General features: G+C 38.2%; 4 protein-coding genes and 1 long non-coding RNA gene across 10 annotated transcripts in view; 3 read left to right on the forward strand and 2 right to left on the reverse strand.

Moving 5' to 3' along the window:
- LOC126594446 (G-type lectin S-receptor-like serine/threonine-protein kinase At1g67520) overlaps window positions 1–4,616 on the reverse strand; it is a 36,862-nt gene extending 32,246 nt beyond the window's left edge. Inside the window, exons 1-8 of one of the 4 annotated variants that reach the window (XM_050260784.1) lie at window positions 3,364–4,616; window positions 3,075–3,239; window positions 2,776–2,963; window positions 2,494–2,704; window positions 2,153–2,390; window positions 1,925–2,072; window positions 1,530–1,834; window positions 442–613 (exon numbers count right to left, since the gene is read on the reverse strand). In XM_050260784.1, coding sequence (XP_050116741.1) covers window positions 610–613; window positions 1,530–1,834; window positions 1,925–2,072; window positions 2,153–2,390; window positions 2,494–2,704; window positions 2,776–2,963; window positions 3,075–3,239; window positions 3,364–4,594 — 2,490 coding nt within the window. In that variant the 5' untranslated portion in view covers window positions 4,595–4,616 and the 3' untranslated portion in view covers window positions 442–609. Of the gene's footprint in view, window positions 1–441; window positions 614–684; window positions 860–1,293; window positions 1,376–1,529; window positions 1,835–1,924; window positions 2,073–2,152; window positions 2,391–2,493; window positions 2,705–2,775; window positions 2,964–3,074; window positions 3,240–3,363 lie in introns of those variants that run through there. The other 3 variants (XM_050260777.1, XM_050260767.1, XM_050260788.1) reach the window with 3 other exon arrangements.
- A 1,023-nt stretch (window positions 4,617–5,639) lies between these two features.
- Window positions 5,640–6,462, forward strand: LOC126594513 (uncharacterized). Its single transcript, XR_007613312.1, has 2 exons — window positions 5,640–5,985; window positions 6,078–6,462. It is a non-coding gene; the product is annotated as an uncharacterized LOC126594513 (long non-coding RNA).
- Window positions 6,463–9,741: 3,279 nt separating this feature from the next.
- Window positions 9,742–13,554, forward strand: LOC126594521 (uncharacterized). Its single transcript, XM_050260876.1, has 6 exons — window positions 9,742–9,909; window positions 10,035–10,167; window positions 10,493–10,596; window positions 11,233–11,377; window positions 11,461–11,604; window positions 11,718–13,554. The coding sequence occupies exons 1-6, from the start codon at window positions 9,869–9,871 to the stop codon at window positions 13,245–13,247; spliced, it is 2,097 nt and encodes a 698-aa protein (XP_050116833.1). The 5' UTR covers window positions 9,742–9,868; the 3' UTR covers window positions 13,248–13,554.
- Window positions 13,555–14,538: 984 nt separating this feature from the next.
- Window positions 14,539–15,649, forward strand: LOC126594526 (endochitinase A1-like). The gene has a single exon (XM_050260883.1). It carries the CDS (start codon window positions 14,593–14,595, stop codon window positions 15,535–15,537), a length of 945 nt encoding a protein of 314 aa, XP_050116840.1. The 5' UTR covers window positions 14,539–14,592; the 3' UTR covers window positions 15,538–15,649.
- Window positions 15,650–18,976: 3,327 nt separating this feature from the next.
- On the reverse strand, window positions 18,977–21,550 carry LOC126594535 (ras-related protein Rab5-like). Of its 3 annotated transcripts, XM_050260902.1 has the most exons (9): window positions 21,460–21,550; window positions 21,284–21,354; window positions 20,667–20,744; window positions 20,396–20,563; window positions 20,072–20,120; window positions 19,878–19,951; window positions 19,684–19,777; window positions 19,353–19,467; window positions 18,977–19,244 (listed from the first exon to the last, which is right to left on the reverse strand). In XM_050260902.1, exons 2-8 carry the CDS (start codon window positions 21,320–21,322, stop codon window positions 19,370–19,372), a joined length of 600 nt encoding a protein of 199 aa, XP_050116859.1. In that variant the 5' UTR covers window positions 21,323–21,354; window positions 21,460–21,550; the 3' UTR covers window positions 18,977–19,244; window positions 19,353–19,369. The 3 variants fall into 3 exon arrangements, with proteins under 3 accessions (XP_050116859.1, XP_050116851.1, XP_050116867.1); XM_050260894.1 differs by having other exon boundaries at window positions 21,284–21,526; XM_050260910.1 differs by lacking the exon at window positions 21,460–21,550 and having other exon boundaries at window positions 21,280–21,422.
- Between the last annotated feature and the right edge of the window lie 232 nt (window positions 21,551–21,782).

A 21,782-nucleotide genomic window follows, 5' to 3' on the forward strand; every position in this document is an offset into this window, starting at 1 on the left:
GAATGAAATTGGCTTCTATTTATAGAATTTTTCAAGGCCTAATTTTGAATATAATATGTCAGATGAAATAAGTCATTTCTGCCAGGTGTTGACACGTGTCCTATTTGCTGACTTTTCTAACTTATTTCGATTTTTTTTTGTTTAGACATACGCCACGTGTAAAATTTATGTAATACATGAGCGTCGAAACTTTGATTTATCGGTCAACATTTATTTACCGAAATTTCGATGTCTACAAGAACTAATAAAATAAAATCCTCACAAATTAAACACCCCAAATCAAAACCCTCACTTCTCGTCGAAATCCAGTTCAGAAACTTCATCTCCATCTTGTCCTTCCTCGATCTCCAGAATCCATGGTACGCATGAACAAATTTAATTTAAATATTGTTTCGACTTATTTATTTTTTGTGACGTTTTAGCGGTTTCTGTTTTTTTGGTGGTGCAGTTTCTTACACCATTGATGTTTAGGCCTCTGCTGAGGCTGCTAACATCCTTAGCTACCGATCCTGCTGCCTCAGTTTCGACGTTGCTCTACTACAGCGAGCTTCTTCCTCAGAACATCATCCTCGAAAGATTGGTTCGACACGAACTGCTCGATCGCGAAAATTACCTGTTTCATTTCCTCACCAACTTTTTGAGATGTTTTTGGCAGGAACTATAAAATAGTCGTTCTATATTCTAATATAAGCTAAACCATGAGGCGGGGAAAGTCCAGAAGACGAGTACAAAGTAAAATGCAATAAGGAGCTGACTAGTAAAAGCCCAAAACGCAGTTTGTTTTGGCATAATTCATTTCCCGTCGATTTTTTAAGTTGTTATGCGAGTAATGTTAGGAGGGAGAAATCGAACATGTGACCTAGAATGCAAGGGTAAAATATTAGCCTTCGGTGACATGAAAGCAACTTTTATGGTACGAATATACTGTCACAGTAGTGTTTTGTGCTAATGATATAATGACACGTGGAGAGAAACTGACACATAATATTGTATTATTGACACAGAATGTCACCATAACAGTTTACTCGGGCCATACAAGTAACATGGTGGGTGGGACATACAAGAAAGAAGCTTGAGTGGTTTAGTACATGCAGATGCAGGATAAAACAGTCAAAATAGTCATGAAAAAGAAGGTTTATGTGATCAAACGGTTTAACCTCATGAAGTAAGGGTAAAAGTTTTGTGCTTCAGTTCATGCATTATTCCTGATGGCCATTGAAACTTCTCTATATAGTGAGATCAAGATCTTGGTAATTTCTTGTCCATCAAGATCGAAAACATTAAACTCGCAGCTAAAGTCCTAATAAGTTCTCGTTAAGAATCCTTAAGAAAATTGTAAATGGCCTGCTCTTTACTCCTTACTCGAGCATCAGCACTGTGAGTTACGGTGCAGTGAAGGAACAAAATACAACATCGTCAAACTTCTGCATCCCAAGAGACTACCAAAGTGTTCTTTTTCTTAATTCTCAAATTCCGAATTTAAAGTATTTTACATTCCTTTATATCTGATGTAAAATGAAGGTTTTTACCTGGCTTCCATCACAGTTATGGGCACATAATCTGCCGAACCCATGTCCAGTCGCCTCCCATCAGGCCTCGATGACCCAACTTCACTTCTCGAAATGTGGTATGCAGGTTGCTTCGGATCAGGGAAAAACATGGAATCGCTTATGAGCATGGATACGACTTCTGCCATGGTAGGTCTATCAGCTGCATACTCTTGCACACATAGCAGACTCAAATGAATAAACTTCAAAACTTCGTCTTCCGGGCACGAGTCTACCGACGTGTCCTTTAGCTCTTGAGTGTTACCTTGTTTCCACAAATCCCAAGCCTGCAATCGTTTAAATTTCATTGCGGTGATTGAGCTTTTTCTGCTCTGGTTGAAATTGAATACAAAATTTGATCTGTTTTAATAACTTACCAGTTCAACGAGGCTAAGAGCAGTAGATGAAACGAATTCAGTGTTCTTTTTGCCACTCACAATCTCCAGCAATAGAACTCCGAAGCTGTAAACGTCGGACTTGTCAGAGAAAATGCCTTTCATGGCATACTCCGGAGACATATAACCGCTGCACAAAATCTTCTTCTGCAATTAGAAAACATTCACATTCGAAGAAATGCGTATACAGAGATTTTTGTGTATACTTACTAGGTTCCTACAACTCTCTTCGTCTTTGACGTGGATTCATTCTGTTCGAAAATTCTGGCCATTCCAAAATCTGATATCTTAGGATTCATGTTTCCATCAAGTAAAATGTTGCTAGCTTTCAAATCTCTGTGTATGATTCTAACTCTAGAATACTTGTGAAGATAGAGAAGTCCTTGCGCTATCCCTTCGATTATGTTCACGCGTTGTTGCCAATCCAAATGCTTCCCTTTAGTTGAATCTGCAGTTTATTGAAATTCATATATAGCATGGTTAGCAAATTACAGGTGCAGGGGAAGGCAGAAAAAGGGAGTCTTTGGATTTGAAAGGAGTTGTGGACAAACCGAAAAGAAAGGCGTCCAAGCTTGCATTCGTCAGGTACTCATAGATCAAAATCTTCTCTTCTCCTTGAATGCAACAACCAAGAATCCGAACAAGATTTCTGTGTTGAAGTTCAGCTATAAGTGTAATCTCGTTCCTTAATTCTTCTAGTCCCTGTCCCGAATTTCTTGCTAGTCTCTTTACTGCTACCTGTTGGCCATCTGGTAACACACCCTGCATTGTTATTAAAAGTCAGGTAACAATTTTCAGAAAGCTATTGTTCGATAATTCAACGTAGATTTTACCTTGTAAACTGGTCCAAAACCACCCTCTCCGAGCTTGCTGCCAGATGAGAAATTATTCGTTGCAGCTACTATTCCAGAGAAACTGAACATCTGAAACTCCTGGCCTATACTTTTGCCTAGTTTGAGCCTGTGTACATTGCCGATTCTGGTAATTTGAGATCTCAACTCATTTAATCCTTGCTCTAGGCCTGCACAGTTTCGATGAATGCAATAGTATCTAGAGTTATATGCATGCTTAATTCATAACTATGTTAGCAACTTAGCAGTAATGAAATCCTTTATGATTCTTAACAACTTACCGGTGTGTTGCATGAATCTACGTTTGATTTTCCTTATGTAGCACAAGTAACCTAAAAGTAGCACTGTCACAGAAAGTGTAATGCTTATGATAAACCATATCCACCATTTTTTCGCTACACTTCCTGCTGATCCGATTTTTTTTCCTTCTTCAGTAGGAGTTCCATCTAGACCAACCACAAAATTAGCATTGTACTCGAAGAAGCTGTTGAGAGACAGCGTATGAAACTCAAAACATCAAATTTAGGGCACAAATTATAGAGTAGGAAGGAAGAATGAGAAGATGCATACCTTTGCTACTATTCCTCGCTATAGTGAGGATATAAGTAAAGCCAAAGTAATCACTCTCTTCAAATTTTGCTCCTTCCATCATATACACACATCCAGTCCCATTTTCGGTATACAAACTTTCATATCCGATACAGGTGCAGTTTCTCCAGCAGACAGCATGACAATCACTAATAGCCAAGCTAGTATCATCATCAGCGTATAGGAATTTGACCGCAGCAAAATAACCTCTTATCGGCACAAACAGCTCAGAACCGTTCCTGCATTCTGTAATCTTCTCCTCTATGCACATTGCATCCGGATAATTCATGTTCAATTTGCATGGACCGGTAACTGTGCTCTCCCAAGTAGTCTTGTTTGGGGCTAAAACGGACTGCGAAATTTGCCCCTGTAAACTCAGTTCCCACCTTGAATATGTATAAGTATTTTTCACGGAATAAGAAAAGTACTTCTCCTCTTTGCTTGAAACAAAAGTAAACTCAAACAAATCTACCCTTCTTGTCAATTCAGGGGATCCTAGAAAACTACCATTTTTCCATACACCACTAGTCCAGTACACATCCCCTCGCCGCCAGATGACCAGTTGGTTGGCGGCACCAGGATCCACGCCTAGCTTGAAAGCGCCTGGCTCAGGGACTTGATCGCTCAACCATGAAAAAAGTGTCCAATTCTGTCCTGTCTTGAAGTTCATGCCTAATTTCATTCCGGGCAACAATGTGTTGGTCGGATGATCAAAACTTTGCCATAAAACGCTTCCGAATGCTCCATTGGAAGCAAACTCTTGTAACACAAGATTTCCAGTGTCTTGAAAAGAGGCAGTCACATTACCTGAAACTGTTTGATTGGAATCTGATACAGATATTTCCCCCCCACTGTACACAATCTTCAACTTTCCGTCACTATCCAATGTGAAAACACCCGACGAATCGCTGATCGGAGTTTTAGGGTTAGCCAACCACACTGCATCTGGATGACTTGGAAGACTTGTGTAAAACATGCCCAAGTAACGATCGCTGGTGGCACCGGAAGCACTTGAAGTTCCAGGACTCAAGAACCCTAGCTTGAATAAACCGCCATTTTCCGAAACAAGATAATTCCTATCTCGATCGGCTAGCCGTTGCCCTTGCTTGAGCAGGACAGGAAAATCTAGGGTTTGTGCATGAGAGGAAGAAAAAAAGGACTGCATGCAGAAACATGAGAAAATTTTCAGAATTAGCACAACATTGAGTCTCATGTTTTCTGTATGTGGAATTGAATTTCACTCCTCTCATTGTCTCAGTCTCCATTTTATTTGCAGCCATCTGTATAATTCTACCAGCACTCTTGACAGTTCAACCTTTGATTTTTTGTTGACTTTTTTTTTCATTTTCTTCGAAATTAGGCGGTTTTCGCTACGTATTTTTTGGACCATTGACTTGAACTGTGCAGAGTCCTTTCCAAAGGTTCGTGGAAATAATGGGAAAAAAATCCTTGGACCAACCCATCGTCTTCACACCGTAGGAGCTACATTCAATTGGTGTTGTAATTATTTCGATTTCTGACTTCCGATTGAATATGAATTTAATTCCTAATTTCTGTCCTGTTTTAAAAATTCAGAACAAGGATACTCTCTGACTTCCGATTGAATATGAATTTAATTCCTAATTTCTGTCCTGTTTTAAAAATTCAGAACAAGGATCCTCTCCGGATCCACCTTGTGAGGGTTCGGGGATCAATCAATCGTGTCCATTCATAGTACATCAAGCGGTAAGTAATCATTTTAAATTTAAAATTTAAAATTGAATATAAATAGTATCTAACGAAAACTGACCGCGCGATATACAATGAACGGACAATATTGATTGAACCCCTAGATCCCCACAAAGAGGATCCTTGTTAAAAATTCATTCCCAATTTCATTCCTGGTAATAATATGTTGGTTGGATGATCAAAACTTTCCCATAAAACCTTCCAAATGCTCCATTCGAAGCGATTTCTTATACAATTATTAGAGATATGGTACTAAGGATTTGTATAGGTTCTGTTCTGCCACTTAGACACCCACATCACGAATCTGATTGTACAGGCTCATCAACACATGTGAATTTCATCTTTATTAGAGATATGATCCAAATGTGATGCGTAAATTATGGTATTATCTCAACAGACTATACTCAGATTTGCATGGGTTCTAAAACACTAGGAAAACCTAGTCTTTCAAAATCCCCTCAAATCTTAGTTCGACTAAACCCTACTTAATTTACGAATTTTCCTTTAACGACCAAATTAGTTCAAGAAAACTGCTCAATTTTGTTTGAATTCTCAATTATCTAATGATTTTGATCACTAGATCAATACAAAAATACTTGTTTTTGTTTGATCAAAGAGACAAAGAGTTTGGTTTTGCATTTTTTTAATGAACTCCACCTATTCTTCCTGGTGGTTTAAGCACTACCCAATTTTTTTTCATGTTAAATTTTTTTCAGACAGGTAGGTTTGAATGTTTGCTGAAAGATAGACAGATAAAACTAATAAAATAAAATCCTCACAAATTAAACACCCCAAATCAAAACCCTCACTTCTCTTCGAAATCCGGTTCAGAAACTTCATCTCCATCTCGTCCTTCCTCGATCTCCAGAATCCATGGTATGCATGAACAAATTTAATTTAAATATTGTTTCGATTTATTTATTTTTAGTGACATGTTTTAGTGGTTTCTGTTTTTTTTGGTGGTGCAGTCTCTTACACCATTGATGTTTAGGCCTCTGCTGAGGCTGCTAACATCCTTAGCTACCGATCCTGCTGCCTCAGTTTCGACGGTGCTCTACTACAGCGAGCTTCTTCCGCAGAACATCATCCTCGAAAGATTGGTTCGACACGAACTGCTCGATCGCGAAAATTACCTGTTCCATTTCCTCATCAACTTTTTGAGATGTTTTTGGTAGGAACTATCAAATAGTCGTTCTATATTCTAATACAAGCTAAACTATGAGGCGGGGAATACAAACTTGAACGCAATGCGAGTTTTTTTCTGCATTTTTGAAACCGTTATTTATTAGTGATTCGTGAGCATTCGAGTTGTAATACGTGAGTTCATATCATATAATGAGATATGTTTTACAATTCTTCTTTGTATTTGTTTGGATCTGAGAGTTCAAGAGAATGTCACATTCGTAAATGTGCACATGTTATTAATTAGGTGCACTTATTTTATGAACTAACATATACAATCCAAATTTGCATCTAAAATTTTGTAACAATTATATGTTAAGTTTTTGGGAAGTGCAAACCCAAACGTAAAAATCTCCTCGAGTTTTTGTTACGGCCTCTTGCATGTCACCAGGATATATTTTAGTTTGAGTTAGGCACGGTTAGCGGGCTTGCCAACTTCACCCACAATCATGTGTATGCACAAGTTTAACACTCCTAGAATCTTAGGGATCACTGGGCCAGCACATATTAACAGGTTGTCAGATTTTGGGCCACTGGCCCATTTTGAAAAGGTTATTTTTGGTAATTGACCTCATTTATGAATCATGAGCAGGCATTTTGAATTGTTATGGGTTGTAGCATCATTTTGAGGATAAAAAACTCAGCTGAGAGACATTAATATGTCATTCGTAGAATATTTCTTACAAAATACATGGGATCTTCTATTTTGATTTCATCTGACCTCACGTTTGTTTTCTCTTTTATGAGAGATGTCCTAGTTAGGTAGTCATATCGAATATTCACTCTACTTTAAGAGTTATTATTTGATGGATCACTTGTAAATATTTGTACTTAAAACGTTTTCAGTCATTTTAAAGGTACTTCCAAACGAGCCCATTGAAAACCATAAAAGTGATTAAAATCTCACCCATAAAAATAAAAATAAAAATAAAATACAAAAAGGAACCCTCTTTACCAAAACCTAAAATCTTGTATGCCTTGTTTGTACAGGAATGTTAGCTAGAGAGAGATGAAGGGGTTGGTGGTAGCTTAGATATTGGAGGAAATTGAGAGACAAGTGTCTAAATATTCGATAGTTATGACCCTTTTAATTAGTGGAAGTAACATGTGGTGGGTTGCTTAATTTATCCCCAAACACACAACTAACAAGTGGATTAGTTTAATTGATAATTTGACTAATTGGATGGTTTTGGTCGATGCAATGTCGAATCCAAATTCCATATGTAGTGGGTGATGCATAACCGTAAAACCTAATCCATCCACGTTGGCTTCTAACTTCCTGTGAATGGGGCACGCAACAGCCTGCATACATGGTATATGTGACAGTGCCGTCTTACTTTGATTTGTATCATCTCCAGACCTCACAATTTAGAACTTAAGACTAAAAGATTAGGACCGTTTGAGAGAGAAAGAAAGATTTAGGACTTTAGTTTGTGTGAGGTAAACTAACAAAATGAGTTAATTGGAACCATCATATTTAATTTGAATGGTTTGAAATTTCTTCTCTTTGGGCTCCAAATGGTAAGATCCGAAAAGAATCTCTATCAGGTTTGTTCGAGCCAAAAGTAACCGAAAATCGAATGGTCTTTTTGAGTATCTTATACTTTGCGGTTTATTTTTATTTATTTTTTATATTTTTGTAATTGGATTTTAGTCATTTAAGAATTTGAACCGACAAAAATATTAAAGTAAAATACCGCAGAACTTACTAGAAATTAAAAATAAAATATGACATCTCTGTTGAAGATAAAGAGAGACATGGAGATAGTGGAATAAAATAAAATTATACTCTTGCGGGTTGTAGCAAGGTGACAAACCACCACTTGAATTTTTTATGTATATCATTTTCCTTTTCAACAAGATATTCTACGTGGTTTAATATTTTGGTTTCCCCTAATGCGTTTCGGGTTCGAAACTCGTTCAAATTATTGTAATAATTTAAAAAAATTTCGCCCTCTCTTAATAATGGTAAAGTTTTACAAAAAAATCTAAATAAAAAAACATATTAATCAAGTGGCTGAGAAAATGTTTGTAAAAAGGAAAAAGTTATGCTTGCACTTTCTATTTTAATTATTATGACTGATTTTCTTTTTACACAACAATTTCTTACTTTTGATTGTGAATTTTGAAAAAAAAAAAAAAAAAAACCACACAATGGCGAGATTCATAATTATATTTCAAAGTCAAAAGAAACATCGTCATCTGTGTGAATCTTGATTAATTACTTTTGCGTGTTGAGTTTTTTGTTCGATCTGCCTTTCTAAATATTACTCATATCCAAAAGGAAAAAAAAAACATTAAAATATGGTGCAAGAGATTTATATTGCAAGTTAGTCAAAAGCATTTATTGTTGTATCGGAAATTTTGTGTTCGAATTATCTTATGAAAAATAAATGTAAAAGATGTGATCAGCTAATTAAAAAAAAGGTGACCCATTAAATATTACAAATTGGTTTTAATAGATGATCCAACCTACAGCACAATAAATGAAAAAGGTTCTACAGCAAAAAAAAAAAATAGGGACTTTTTTTTTTCAAGTACTAGCTAGTGATTTTGTTACGGTAATCCACTCTTTCGGGAGTCAGAAAGACTCACAGAGATATTTCAACCTCTCTTGATCACCATCGTCTGATTCACTTTCCGACATTTTCATCTGGCTATCATCGTGTAATTCACTAGCACCAGAAATCGAAGCTAGAATATACTATATAAAATACGCGTTTGAAATTCATTCTCAAACACTAGACCACCATCAATTTTATTTTATTATGCTAATCTGTGTACCATCCAAAAAAGAATTAACATTTTTAGACACAAAAATCTGATAAATCGGTTAAGTGGCCGTTATCAACGGCTCTGCCTCCTAACCATTTTCTTCTGTCAGATCAAAAATAATCATTTCATTGTCCCATGAAAGCAATATATAACAAAATAAAAAAGTTCCATAATTAAAAAAATAATAATAATTACCACAAAAATAATTAGAAAAAAGAAGAACGTGACCCAAAGTCCAAACCAAAGCACTTGACGGTGTGGGTCCAGCTCACCAGATTCCATCAACCCTTGGAGGGCTGACTCGTCATTTACCCACCTTGACTTGATCACTCTACCCTCACCCCACACCCTCCCTCTACGCCTACATAGTATTCCCATCCAACGGCCACGATCTCCCCTCTCCGCCGGCCCATGCGCCGCACTTACCACAACCGCGCTATTTCCCCAAAATACCCTCCTTAACGTCACGAAAACCTGTCGTTACCCGCGTCATCGTCGTCATGATAGGTGAAAGCGCAAGGATGCCAAGGACCTTATTGTCACAAAAGCTTTCTCTTTCCCATCAGTTTAGTGGCCGGGTGGCGAGAGTTTTAAAAATGTCCTGAAGCGGCTTCAGAAAAGCGAGAGAGGGAAAGAGTGAGGAGAGAGAAAGTGAGGAGAGAGAGACTTCCATCTTCTTCCTTTCTTGCTAGAGAGACTTCCATCTTCTTCTTTCTTGCTGTTAGCCTCTGTCAATGCGTGCTCGTACAGTCTGAGTGGCCGAGTCGAATCGTTCACCGAGTTCGAGAAAAGAGAGTGAAAAATGTTGGACGGGCTGCTCGGCCGTGGATTTGCCTCCAAATGGTTTGTGTTTTCTCTCAGATCTCTCTCCTTATACACTTTCATGATTTGCATCTACTTTTGTATGTATATACGTATATAGAAATATATATGTGCTTATATATTTTCTTCGTGTTTGGTGTCGGCAGCAAAACGCTGATTAAATTGACGAAAACTCGGATCGATGTGGTACGGAGGAAGAGGAACGCGACGCAGAAGTTTCTGAAGAAAGATATCGCTGATCTGCTCACCAATGGCCTTGATATCAATGCTTACGGAAGGGTGAGATTGATTGATTGCTCTGTTCTTCGATTTTGCATTCCGGATTTTGATCCTTCGATTTCATCTTCTTAGGTGCAATTTTGAATTTTCTAGAATCTGTTTGGCTGCCGAGAAAATTTGTTTTTCCGCCTTTTTTTTTTTTTGTATTTTGCGATATTTGCTCTTCGGATAGGATAAGAATTGTTGGATTAAATTAAATAAAATGCACAAGGTCTTTTAATTAATCGGAAATTAGACAAAAAAAATGATGGTGATATGGACTAAATTTTGTTTTGCCTACTTGCACACCTAAAATAATTAAGTGTTATATAATTGGTAAATGCAGGCTGATGGACTCACCGCGGAGGTGATCCTTTCGTCGTGTTATGATTTCGTCGAGCGTTGCTGTGATTTGGTGCTCAAGAATCTTTCAGTTATGCAGAAACAAAGGTATGCCGTGTTCTTGATTTCGTCGTGTGAATTTAGAGATTGTTAGATGCCAAAACCGATCACTCAATTTTCTTCGTCTATTTAGCGTGCAACCGATGTCAGATTGAATACTTTATGCCAATATGATGCTCTTTTGATGTGTGCATCTTGTACATGTTATGTTCAACTTTGTGAATTATCGTATTTTACGTTATGCACATTTTGTTCAATTTGTGGATGATCGTGTTGTAAGTTGCAAAAATGGGTGTAGATTTAATTAACATCGAGTGAGGTGAATGTAGTTTGATTGCGGGGAATACCTGTAGGGAAAAATATTGATTTGAGTAAAAATAAATGAAGAACTATCCGCGTGTGGACATACTGTCATGTGTTTGCAAACTTTCACAAACGCAACTTGTATAGGATTCTGCCTCGGATATTTTCAGCTGATTCTACGTCATTGCTTCATTTTGTTTGTTAACCTAATATGATTTCTCTAACATCATACACATTAAGATATAATCCAAACCAAATTGTTCGGTTTCTTGCTAAAGGAAATGCCGGTCCTGTTCTTAAACCTTTGCTCACGCATTAGTTTAAAAACACTAAAATCGAACTCAAAATAACGTTTCCTTTGCTATGTTTTTTACTTTGTAGTGAATGCCCAGAGGAATGTAAGGAACCTGTGTCATCACTGATGATTGCTGCCGCAAGGTTCTCTGATTTACCAGAGATGCGTGACCTTAGGCAACTATTTCAAGAGAGATACGCGAATGCTCTGGAGTTATTTGTGAATCAAAAGGTAATTATTTATCGACATGCTCATATAGAACTTTATGCGTTCGTAAATGCTTTAAGCTAACCTACTGCGTTATTAATTGACAGTTTGTTGAGAACATAGCTTCAAAGCCTCCTACACTGGAGAAGAAGGTGCAGTTAATGAAAGACATAGCAGTAGAGTTCTCGATAAATTGGGACTCCAAGGCCTTTGTACAGAGGATGTCGAAACCTCCTCCTGCAATTACACAGGTATGTCCTATTCTGCTGTTGCCATAACACCTGTATCAGATAGAACGAGGAATTCTTGGTCAAAAGCATTGCTCTCTCAAATTTAACGTCACTTGCGGATTTGGATTTTGCAGGACAAGCCAAAAACTTACGGGCCTTCCCATGTTAGTGATGATAAAGCCAAACTGTCTACCGGGAAATCTGCTGTTCCAAAAGGAGATAAACATAATCTTTTTCCAACAGAAAAGAGACTTGATTTTAATGATGCTCAGAAATTACACAAGGAGAAGGATGGTGCTGTCTTGAAAAAGGAAGAGCACGTTCATCAAACTAGGCATAAAGCCTTTGGAATAGAACACAAGTCTCTCAGTGCCAAGGAAGATACTGTGGAAAAAGATGGCCTTGGAATTTTGTTCGGGGAAAGGCAAGAAGTGGCTTCTCACAAATATGAAGCATGGAATAGAAAGGAGGACGATCACGTTCATCAGACTAGTCATAGACCCTTTGGAAAAGAACACAAATCTCTTCGTGCCAGGGAAGACACTGTCATGGAAAGAGATGGCCACAGAAGTTTGTTCCTGGAAAGGCAAGAAGTTGCTTCTCACAAATATGAAGCTTGGAATAGAAAGGAGGATGCTCCCCCGAAGTCAGTCAGATCGGGCAGTTCATCTCAAGGAGATGGACAGGAAAAGCATCGTGAGAGGGAGAACAATGTTCCTAAAAGCGAGCATGAAGCTTTACCTCGTGTACAGCCAATTGTTGCTGGACCTAATGTGAAAAGCAACGGTCAAGGCTTATTTGCTGGTGATAGTTATGGTGGCCAACACAGTGACGCAAAATTAGCAATTAAAGAAGAAGAGGCGCCAAAGTTGAAGCCCCCCTACAATTATGGGGTCCCTCCTCCGTATGTGAAACCGAATGCCAAAGCAAAAGATCGAAAACCTGAAGCCAAGGATGGTTCTGGCAGTAAGCGCATTACTAAGGATCCTGTAGCGTACAACATAGCCTTTGTTGACAATATACTCAGAGGGGTAAACGTAGGATCCGATGACGAGGATGAGATGCCTGCTGCTGCAAAAGTTTATAAGCATGATCATGAGAAGGATCGCGCTCATCGGGATGATGCATCTAGCAACCACATACCAAAACCAAGATCTTCCAGGACAAGACGCTCAAGATCACGGTCCTCTCACAATGATGCTGGAAACAATGAAGATGCAGAAGTTGCAATCAGAAAAACAAGAAGCAGGAGAAAGGATGAGTCACGACGAGGTCTTCAACTGTTGTTTGATGACGAGCACTACAAAAAGGATGAAGAAGAGAGGAGAATGGACGAGCTTCTGATTCATTACAGTAAAAAGCCATCCAACGTTGAACCAGAAATGTCAAGAAGAAAGTCGAGGAGTCGTCATGCACATCATGCAGGCACTGGTGTTAAAGAATCCCCAAGACAAGCAAGCAGAGATGAGTCGGAAACGGTTCCTACAGCAGTAAGATCAGTTTCCCTTCCTAATGAACATAGTGGTCCATCAGAGGCACCCAAGGTATTTGCTCGTGCGGCGTCCTTTCAACCCGACAGGTCCAATCCAGCCAAGCATGTGCATCCTAAGCTTCCAGACTACGAAGATTTGGCCGCCCAATTTGCAGCCCTAAGAGGAAGGTAAAGGGTAAAAGCAATCAGTATTCAGAATCTTAGTTGTATCAGCTCGATGGCGACCATTGTTTCCGGTGGTTGCGTGGCACGGTGGCATCCGAGGGTCGATCTTTTTTACCTCACTGCATCTTATAAATCATATATATACCGAAATTTCAAATCATTGGACTCATAATTGTATAAGTTGTTATAGTGTCTTCAGCTTCAATTGATAGAGCTATTAGAATCTCAAAGGAACTTGAGGATTGAGTTTGAGAATGCTTTCTTCTTTTTGTATCACATCTCTGTCGTCATAAAATGACTTGTTTACGTGGTTATTTATGCTCTCGTTTTGTCCCGATATTACGCGATGACATTTTTTCAGTGCCAATAACCGTTACCGTTGTGAGGTAAATTTGTGGTTTTATGTGTTTAACAATTACCATAGCATTTGGGACTTGAATTATCTCCCCTTCTATCCCCCTCATTTTAATCTGTACCGTTCAAAAAAATATATATGATGGCTTCAAGTGGTGCCACATATTTAATGAGTTTCATTTGTGACCCTCTCAAAGCAAAGATAAGGCTGTATATGATAGATACTCCCTCTTCCGTCCCTCTCAAAGCAGGAAACCTTATTGGCTTGGGGTTGCCCTTTATTGCTTTTGTTTGACAATCCTTCATCTTCTCACTCATGTCCACACCATTTACCATCCTCCTTCCAGCCCTAGTTGACTCTTCAATCCTCATATCGATCTTAACGCTAACTTGGCAACTATCTCAAAGGTCTGAAAGCTGTCGGAGAGAATTCTTAGATTGTGTTGTCGTTCTTATCAATTTGTTCAACAGTTCTTATATGCGTCACATAATAAGAAGGAGATAGGATTGGGAGATGGATCCCATCCGGATTCAAGTTGTGGAGATTCTAAGAATCCTCACATCCTAACCGTTTATCATACATCATACGATCATAAATTATTTTGAATTTATTTATTTAAAATTAAATACATATAGTACTTAAAATAACTGATCGCATAATATAGATAAGGATATTCCCACAAAAAGGAGATCGTCATCCGTAGAATTGGAGAGAATTCACCTCCTAGGATTTGACCATAACTGAGAGTTGCCCGGATAGTATAATAATAGTGTTTAAACTTTAGTGTCAGTACAAAATGACCAATATGACCTTGATTGTCTGAAGGAAAAGCCTTTCCATTCCCCAGGCCTTTTTGCCATCTCAAGATTCCCTTCCCTTGTCAAAGGCAATGTACTGTTTTCCCGCCAAAAATAAAGCTGCTCGGCCTCCAATATAATCAGGACACCCTTTTCCACCCTCAGTCCACCACAGTCTAGAGAGAGAAAGAGAGAGAGAGATGAAGGGCACATCGAAGGTGATAATGGGGGCCACACTGGTGATGGTGGTGAGCCTCGCCATTGTCTTAGGCTTAATCCTGGTGCTGCTGGCTGAGCTCTACTGCTCACTCTTCCTCAGCCGCCGCCAGCACAAAACCACCAGCTCCTCCAACACCGCTGCCTCCGCCGATGACTCTGCAGCCGCCACCATAGCCGCCGCCACAGCCGCTTCTGATCAGCCCTCAACACAGCAGCATCAAGAGAGTCGAGACCACCCAACTGGTCCTCCTCTCGGCAGCTTCTTGGGCATTCTTCGCGCTCCGAGAAGCTTCCTTTTCCCACCGGCGGTTACTTCCAAAGAAGAAGACAATGCAGATATAAAGAAGCAGCATTCTCAGCTCCTCCACCAGGTTTTCGACATCCCGGTCCGAAACCAAGATATATTACCAAACGCATCTCCCCGCCATATAGGGGTAATTAGGTCAAGCCCCTCCCCGTCAATTTCTTTTGTAACTTCCCCACAGCCAACCCCAGAACACAAAATCACCGCCAGTCCACGTGCTAATTGTAACGAAAAAGCTGGCGCTGACGGTGGTTGTGGTGGCGGAGCTGCAGAACATTTTGTGTACATTTCCAACCCCATTTACGACAACGAAGCGATGAAAAGGGCGAGCGGAGCAAACACTCCATTCGAAACGCCGGACACGTCACCGTCGAGGTTGGAAATGGGGGGTTCTTCTTCTTCAAGCTCCGGGGAGGAGGAGGTTGCGCAGCCGACCCCGTCTGGTCCGTCAAGCCCAACTACCACGCCTCCTTTGACTCCGATGAAGAAGCTCCCTGCGGAGGCTTGCTCTGTTTCTCTCAGAGATGCCAGGTCTCTAGGCACTTCGGGTAGTGATTCCAACAGCAACAATGGCCTCTCTTCCTCCTCCTCTGGTTCTCCTTGTACTTCTCCTTCATGGTGATTAATTAGAACTATTTCGTTTTTTTTTTTTCGTCTTTTTGCTTTTTAATTGTATGGGTTTTTTATCCTAACAAATGTGCATTAGGTCAGTTAGTGAGCGTGTTTTATGTGTATCTAGCTTTGTGCATCCAAGTTCATCCGTTCAATTCTTAGTTTAGGATATTATCTGGTAAAAAACTTTCCTACAACGGGATGCGACTATGACGACAGTAAATTTCTGGTAGAGTTGCCCTAATAAAGCAGTTCTCACATTAGATAAGATTTAGTAGGATTAGGTGTGATCAAAATACATGGAGGTTTTATTTGTGAGAAAGCCCCACAAATGAAGTGGCCGATACTCCTATCTAAGTTTTCCTCTTGTGGCGAGAGACATTTACATGCACCCCTAAACGCAACTATTGCGTACCTAACCAAATAATACAATGCTTTGTAAGAAAGTTATAACATATAGCACTATATGATTTGGCGTCCATATGGATGCCAAAGTGATATCACAAGGGTTGTATGTATGTATGTTTTTTATATCGTGGCGGAATCAAGTTAATCATACAATGCTAAATGTGACAAATAAAACGCATATTTTTTTGTGATTGATTTAGGATATCATCGTAAATACTTTTGATGATTCAATTTATGGTAAATGGGAAGGGTAAAAGTTAGCAGGAAAAAAAAAACATAGTACTCCAATCAGCTTTTCACTGCATGCGTTGGCCATGGCTCGTCTATCCAAGCCATGCCATGCCAAATTGCTAACCGAGAACTTCTCTCTCTTTTTCTTTCCTTCCCAAACTGCAGAAGCAGAGAGCTAGAAGTGCTATTTCTTGTTTTCACCTGCTTTTGTACTAGTTTTCGGAAAAGCAGTTTCATCGCATTTTTCTACATATTTAACGTTTATTTTCGCTTGGGATTGTGAGAAATTGGATGGGGTGTGCACGTGAACCGTAACAAAAATTAAACAAAGACACAAAAAATTAAAAAAAAAATATTAGAAAAAAGAAGTCTCTTTTTTTTAGGGGCCTCGAATTGAGAAAACCATGCATTTGAAGGCTTAAATAAACAGAAACTGTCACCTGCTGCAATGGGAGGTCTTTGTCCACTTTGGTAAGGACGAGAGAGAGAGATAATTGTGTTTTTTAATTGGTAGACAGCATATTTTTATATAAATGGTAGAAAATTATATTTTTTAAATTATTAATTTTTTTTACATGTATTCTACAATTTATATAATGACACATGATATATCATCTTGTATTCTGACCACATTGAAAAATCTTGAGTCAGATAGAGAGAGTCTTTGGTTTCTATTCATTGATTTGTTTCTTTAATTGTTGTAGCAGTTTTCGCAAGGGACAAGGATTGTCTGCCATCCACTTCTAGTGTCCTCCCCGTGCCCTCCTGTTTTGTGTGGTCACGGTTAAGTCACGTCAACATTTTATATTGTTTTTTTATAGATATAATAAGACAAAAATGAATAGTAATATAAAATGTTGACGTGATTTAACCGAGACCACACAAACAAGAGGGCACAAAAAGGGCACGGGAAATGGAGAGCAGACAATCCTTGTCCTTCGGCGAGATGTTGTCCATTACTGGAGATGTACTAATAACAAAAAAGGAAAAGACGGACAAAGAAACTTAAATTAGGATGAGGAGGATTGGAATCATAAAAAATCCAAAAGTTGTGACAATTGATTGAACATTGTAAGTGTTTGGTGGAACTATTGAGAGATGAATCTCACATCGAGTAAATAATGAACTTTGCATATATTTATAAGTAGGGTGGTTTGATATAAGATTCTAAATAAAAAAATTTCGAGACGGGAATTTGAAGACCAATTCCAAACCAAAATTTTGGTATTCTCAAATTTTTGGATTCTCGAAATGTTTTCAGTATTTCGAGATGGATTGAGATTGGATTTTCGGTTTTGGGCTATTGGGTATTTGGGTTGAAATTTGAAATTTTTGGGGTATGGACTAAAATTTGGGCTTTTTGCCTAAAATATTGTTTCTCTATTTCATATCAATTGAAATTTAAGCTTTTTATCTCATACCAATTTAAAATTTCATACTAATTCATTCATACCAAGTCAAATTAATGTTCCAAAGTTCCAAACTACTTAATTTCATACTCCTATTTCTAATATAGTTTACTATCAAACTACTTAAATTCAACATTCAACATGCATGCAACCAAAATAAATATTTTTTTTTTTTGGTTCGGTTCGGGATTCCTAAATCATTGAATATGTAATCTCGATTCCCATACTGAAAAGTTCAGGATCGGTTTGGTATGGATCCCAAAAATTTCGGTATTATCGATTTGGGAATTTTTCAGTATATGATCGGGATTTTTTTTATTTGGTTTGGGATTTTCGGGAAAATTTTACAGCCCTACTTATAATGATTGAGTTATTATCTATATTACTAATTGATTTTTTGGCAATACTTCAATTTTTTTCATGCTATCAGAGATGGTTGGCTCACATATGAAGTCAACAACCACATGTGCTCCATGTCACCCAATTTGTGTTGTCCACTTGTTTGGCTTAAAATTTTACCACACGTGAATGAGCGTGTGAGGATGTAAAGATAAAAGAGTCCCCACATTGGTGAAAGGACAAACCTTGCAAGGGTTTATAAAAAGTTAAGTTACTTCTTATATTACCAATTGGGGTTTATGGTAGAACTCTACTTTTTTCATAATATCACATCAGGTTACTCCATGTGTAAAACTCAAACACAACCTCAACTTTCTCATAAACATTGATGGGTTTTAGGCTTTGGATGCCGATTTGGTCAACTCTGTCAACATGTACTTAAAGAAAACTAGCTTCCAAGTGTACCGTGGGACAGGACCACCATGGCCAAGGACCAAGGTCCTATAATTTAAGGGGAAAAGGCCATAGCCAGGGACTAAGGTCCTATAATTTAAGGGGAAAAGGTTTAAAAGCATTGACCGACAGAAGCACAAACAAATTGGTCATAATCATCTAGTAATTGCAGTAAATGAGATTGCTTTGTCGGATATCACATTTGTGGACAAATCTTGAGTGTAAACCTTTTAATATCACTATATCTTCATCCTTATTTCTCTTATTACGTAACCAATCATTTAACGAGAGACATGTATAAAACGAAATAATAGAACGATTACAATCAACCATATGTTTCCACTGTGCACTAATGAACAAGCTAACAACAAGAGGAGCTTCGCTGTCCCCCTTGTAGTATACCCCTCTCTCCTCCGCACTCGAGAGAAACATATCTACAATCAAGTTTTTGGACAATGGTTCCTACACTTCTCGTAATGTTGATGAGAGTTGTAGGAACAACTGCCCTTTTACTCGGGGCACATGAGTATATCTCATCAGATGGGGATATACAAGTAGGTTAGTTTTCAACTTTTGGGCGCGAAATTTTATTGATCATACAAGCTCCACTAAGAAAGGGTTGATTGTTTTATTGACCGTCATGACACGTTTTTACACGTGACATATTGCTTCTCATTATTATTATGTTCCACAATCACTCTCTAACATCAATTAACAGAATGAAATAATTCTTATCATTTGTACAACATATACTAAGGAAATTCATATTTGTAACCGGTTGGCTGAGCTTGCAGATGGACCTTCATCTCTGGTGGAGCCACAGTTTTTGTTAGTTTCTCCATCTTGTTGAACCATGTCCTTGAATTTGTTCGTAATCCTGTTAAAAGAAGTTTACCAGCTTTCAAATCGTCGAATTTAACGAGAAAATAAAACACAGTGACCACATTGAAATCGAGGCAAGACACAGCGAACGAAAAATGCATACCGAGAGATCATCAAGATTCAAGTGCAACAAAACATTCGTCTGCTGGGTGGCTGTGATCTGATGTGTAATTTTATCCCAGTTTGACGAGAAGGGCTAGCTTTGGCCACTTTTTTTGCTGCAAAAAGACTTTTCATAAGCACATTTCAAAAATATTTGCTAACAACCTGATAGGGTGGGAGACGTGGGCGTAGCCACATTAGTTAATTAGAGCGGATATGCTACCTCTGTGCGCCCGAGTTTGAATCCTCATCCCATAATTTAGATTAGTTTAAAGTAAAATATCGCTTGTATAGGAAAAGGAAAACATTTTAAAAGGGTGATAAGTTTGTACCTATTTCATAAAAGAGCTCACTGACATTCTGTGCAGTTTTTGCAGATGTTTCAAGAAAAACCAAGCCATTTTCCTTAGCATATTGCTCAGCTTCCTGCAGCCAAAAATAAATTCAAAATATAAATTTCATGAGAAAAAATTGAAGAATCGATAAAGAACATTATATGAAATGTGTCCTGGTGATGAATGAATACCTCAGACCCTACTTTTCTCTTCTCTTCCAAGTCAGCCTTGTTACCAGCCAAGAACATTATTAATGTTGGATTTGCTGATATCAAAACAACATTTGCAACAAATTTAAGTTAAAGCTTGAACTTTGACCAATATCAAACTTCAATCATATCCATCGGAGAACTTATTGGAAGTACAAAAGCTGTCATGCATTTACCTTGTCGTTGCAATTCTTGAACCCATTTTTTTGCTCGGACGAATGACTCCTGCAGCAAAAAAAACAACACATATTGAACATCAGAGAGGACATTGCCGAAGTGTTACTAAGTCATTCGACAGATGACAATCCAACGCAATCCTAGGCAACGAACGAGCCACAAAAGTATTATCCGACGTTCTAGAGGTTATAAAGGCCTAATACAAATCTTTCTGTTTCTAATCAGCAAGCACATTAAGCTCATTAGCAGTCATTGTTCAAGGCATTATGTGACAACATGGCAACAAATGCATGAATCGGAACAATTCCGGATAGTTCCCATACCATGCTTGTAATATCATAAACCACGACAGCTGCAGCAGCGCCGCGGTAGTACATAGGAGCCAGGCTGTGGTACCTTTCCTGGCCGGCGGTGTCCCATATATCGAATTTGATAGTAGCTTCATTTAGTGACAGAACCTGAGTGAAGAAAGCTGCTCCAATTGTTGATTCCTGCAATTTTTACAGTACTTATATTAATTAAAATCCATGAACAAATATTCTAGTATTCTACACTTATGTACAAACAAATTAAATATTTGATCCAAAGTGAAACCTGGTACTCCAAAAATTTTCCAGTCACAAATCTCAGTACCAAACTTGTTTTCCCAGTTCCCATGTCCCCAAGAAGTACCTGGAAATAATCATAAGAACCAAGTTAATCGATTTACCAAAATGCACTCTCCTCTTTGCTGATTTTCAATGTGAAATTATATTTACTTAAAAATTGTAACAATCTCAACAATCTAATACTTGAATGCAACATGTGCGTCTAACGAGTTTGATTCCTATAAAGTATGGCTCTTGTGATTATTTCTATATAGAAGCTCGATTTCTATATAGAGGAGACAAACTCCCGTTAATTACATTCCGCGAGAGTTCTATTTTGAGAACTATGAATGTAATATTTCAAGGACGAAAATGCAGATCGGATTATAATTCAGGAACCATCGCTACAATCAAACTCTAAAATCATTTATCATCGTGGATGGTGCTCATCAAGTTAATCAGAATCAACTAAGCCTAAAAAGTATAATCATATCAAACTCAATTAATCTTACAAAATTACTACAAAGATAATAGTAATTAGCAATAGCTAATTAGATCATGCACAATTAATTAAATGAATAAAAGAAAAAAAGGAAAAATATATAAAAAGGAAGACATACCCACCAGCTTGGCTTGTATATTCTTACTGCCAGATCTCGCCATGTATCTCGATTAAAAGTACTTCCAGCTTTTTTCTGAAAAATTCAGAGAAACTCAGGAACAAAAGAGATAAAGATTTCTTGGTGTGAAAGTGAGAACTTAGCAAAGGCACTTATGAGGCCCGAGAGAGAGAAGAAAACCAGAAGATCAGATACACGAGAATTGCTAACTACGAGCACCCGCTTTACTATTTCCAGTTCCAGGGAATGTTTAAAGCACTAGATTGGCCTTTGATCACTAGGTAAAAGTCCTGGAAGGAGGAAGATTTGTAGTGGAAATATCATTTCCAACTGACTGGTAGTTTGTTCGTTGACTGGTAGTTGTTTTCTAGCTGCATTTTGTTTTTTGGTATGTTTCTTCCATTTTCTTCACTTCACTTCTTTTTTTCTTTTCCATTTTTATTTAGCTTGTTCCTTTCAGTGCATGCTGGATCCAGCCAGAGGAAGAAGGAAACTCGGGAATC

The sequence above is a fragment of the Malus sylvestris genome, chromosome 2 (assembly GCF_916048215.2).
Source record: "Malus sylvestris chromosome 2, drMalSylv7.2, whole genome shotgun sequence".
Lineage (NCBI taxonomy): Eukaryota > Viridiplantae > Streptophyta > Magnoliopsida > Rosales > Rosaceae > Malus > Malus sylvestris.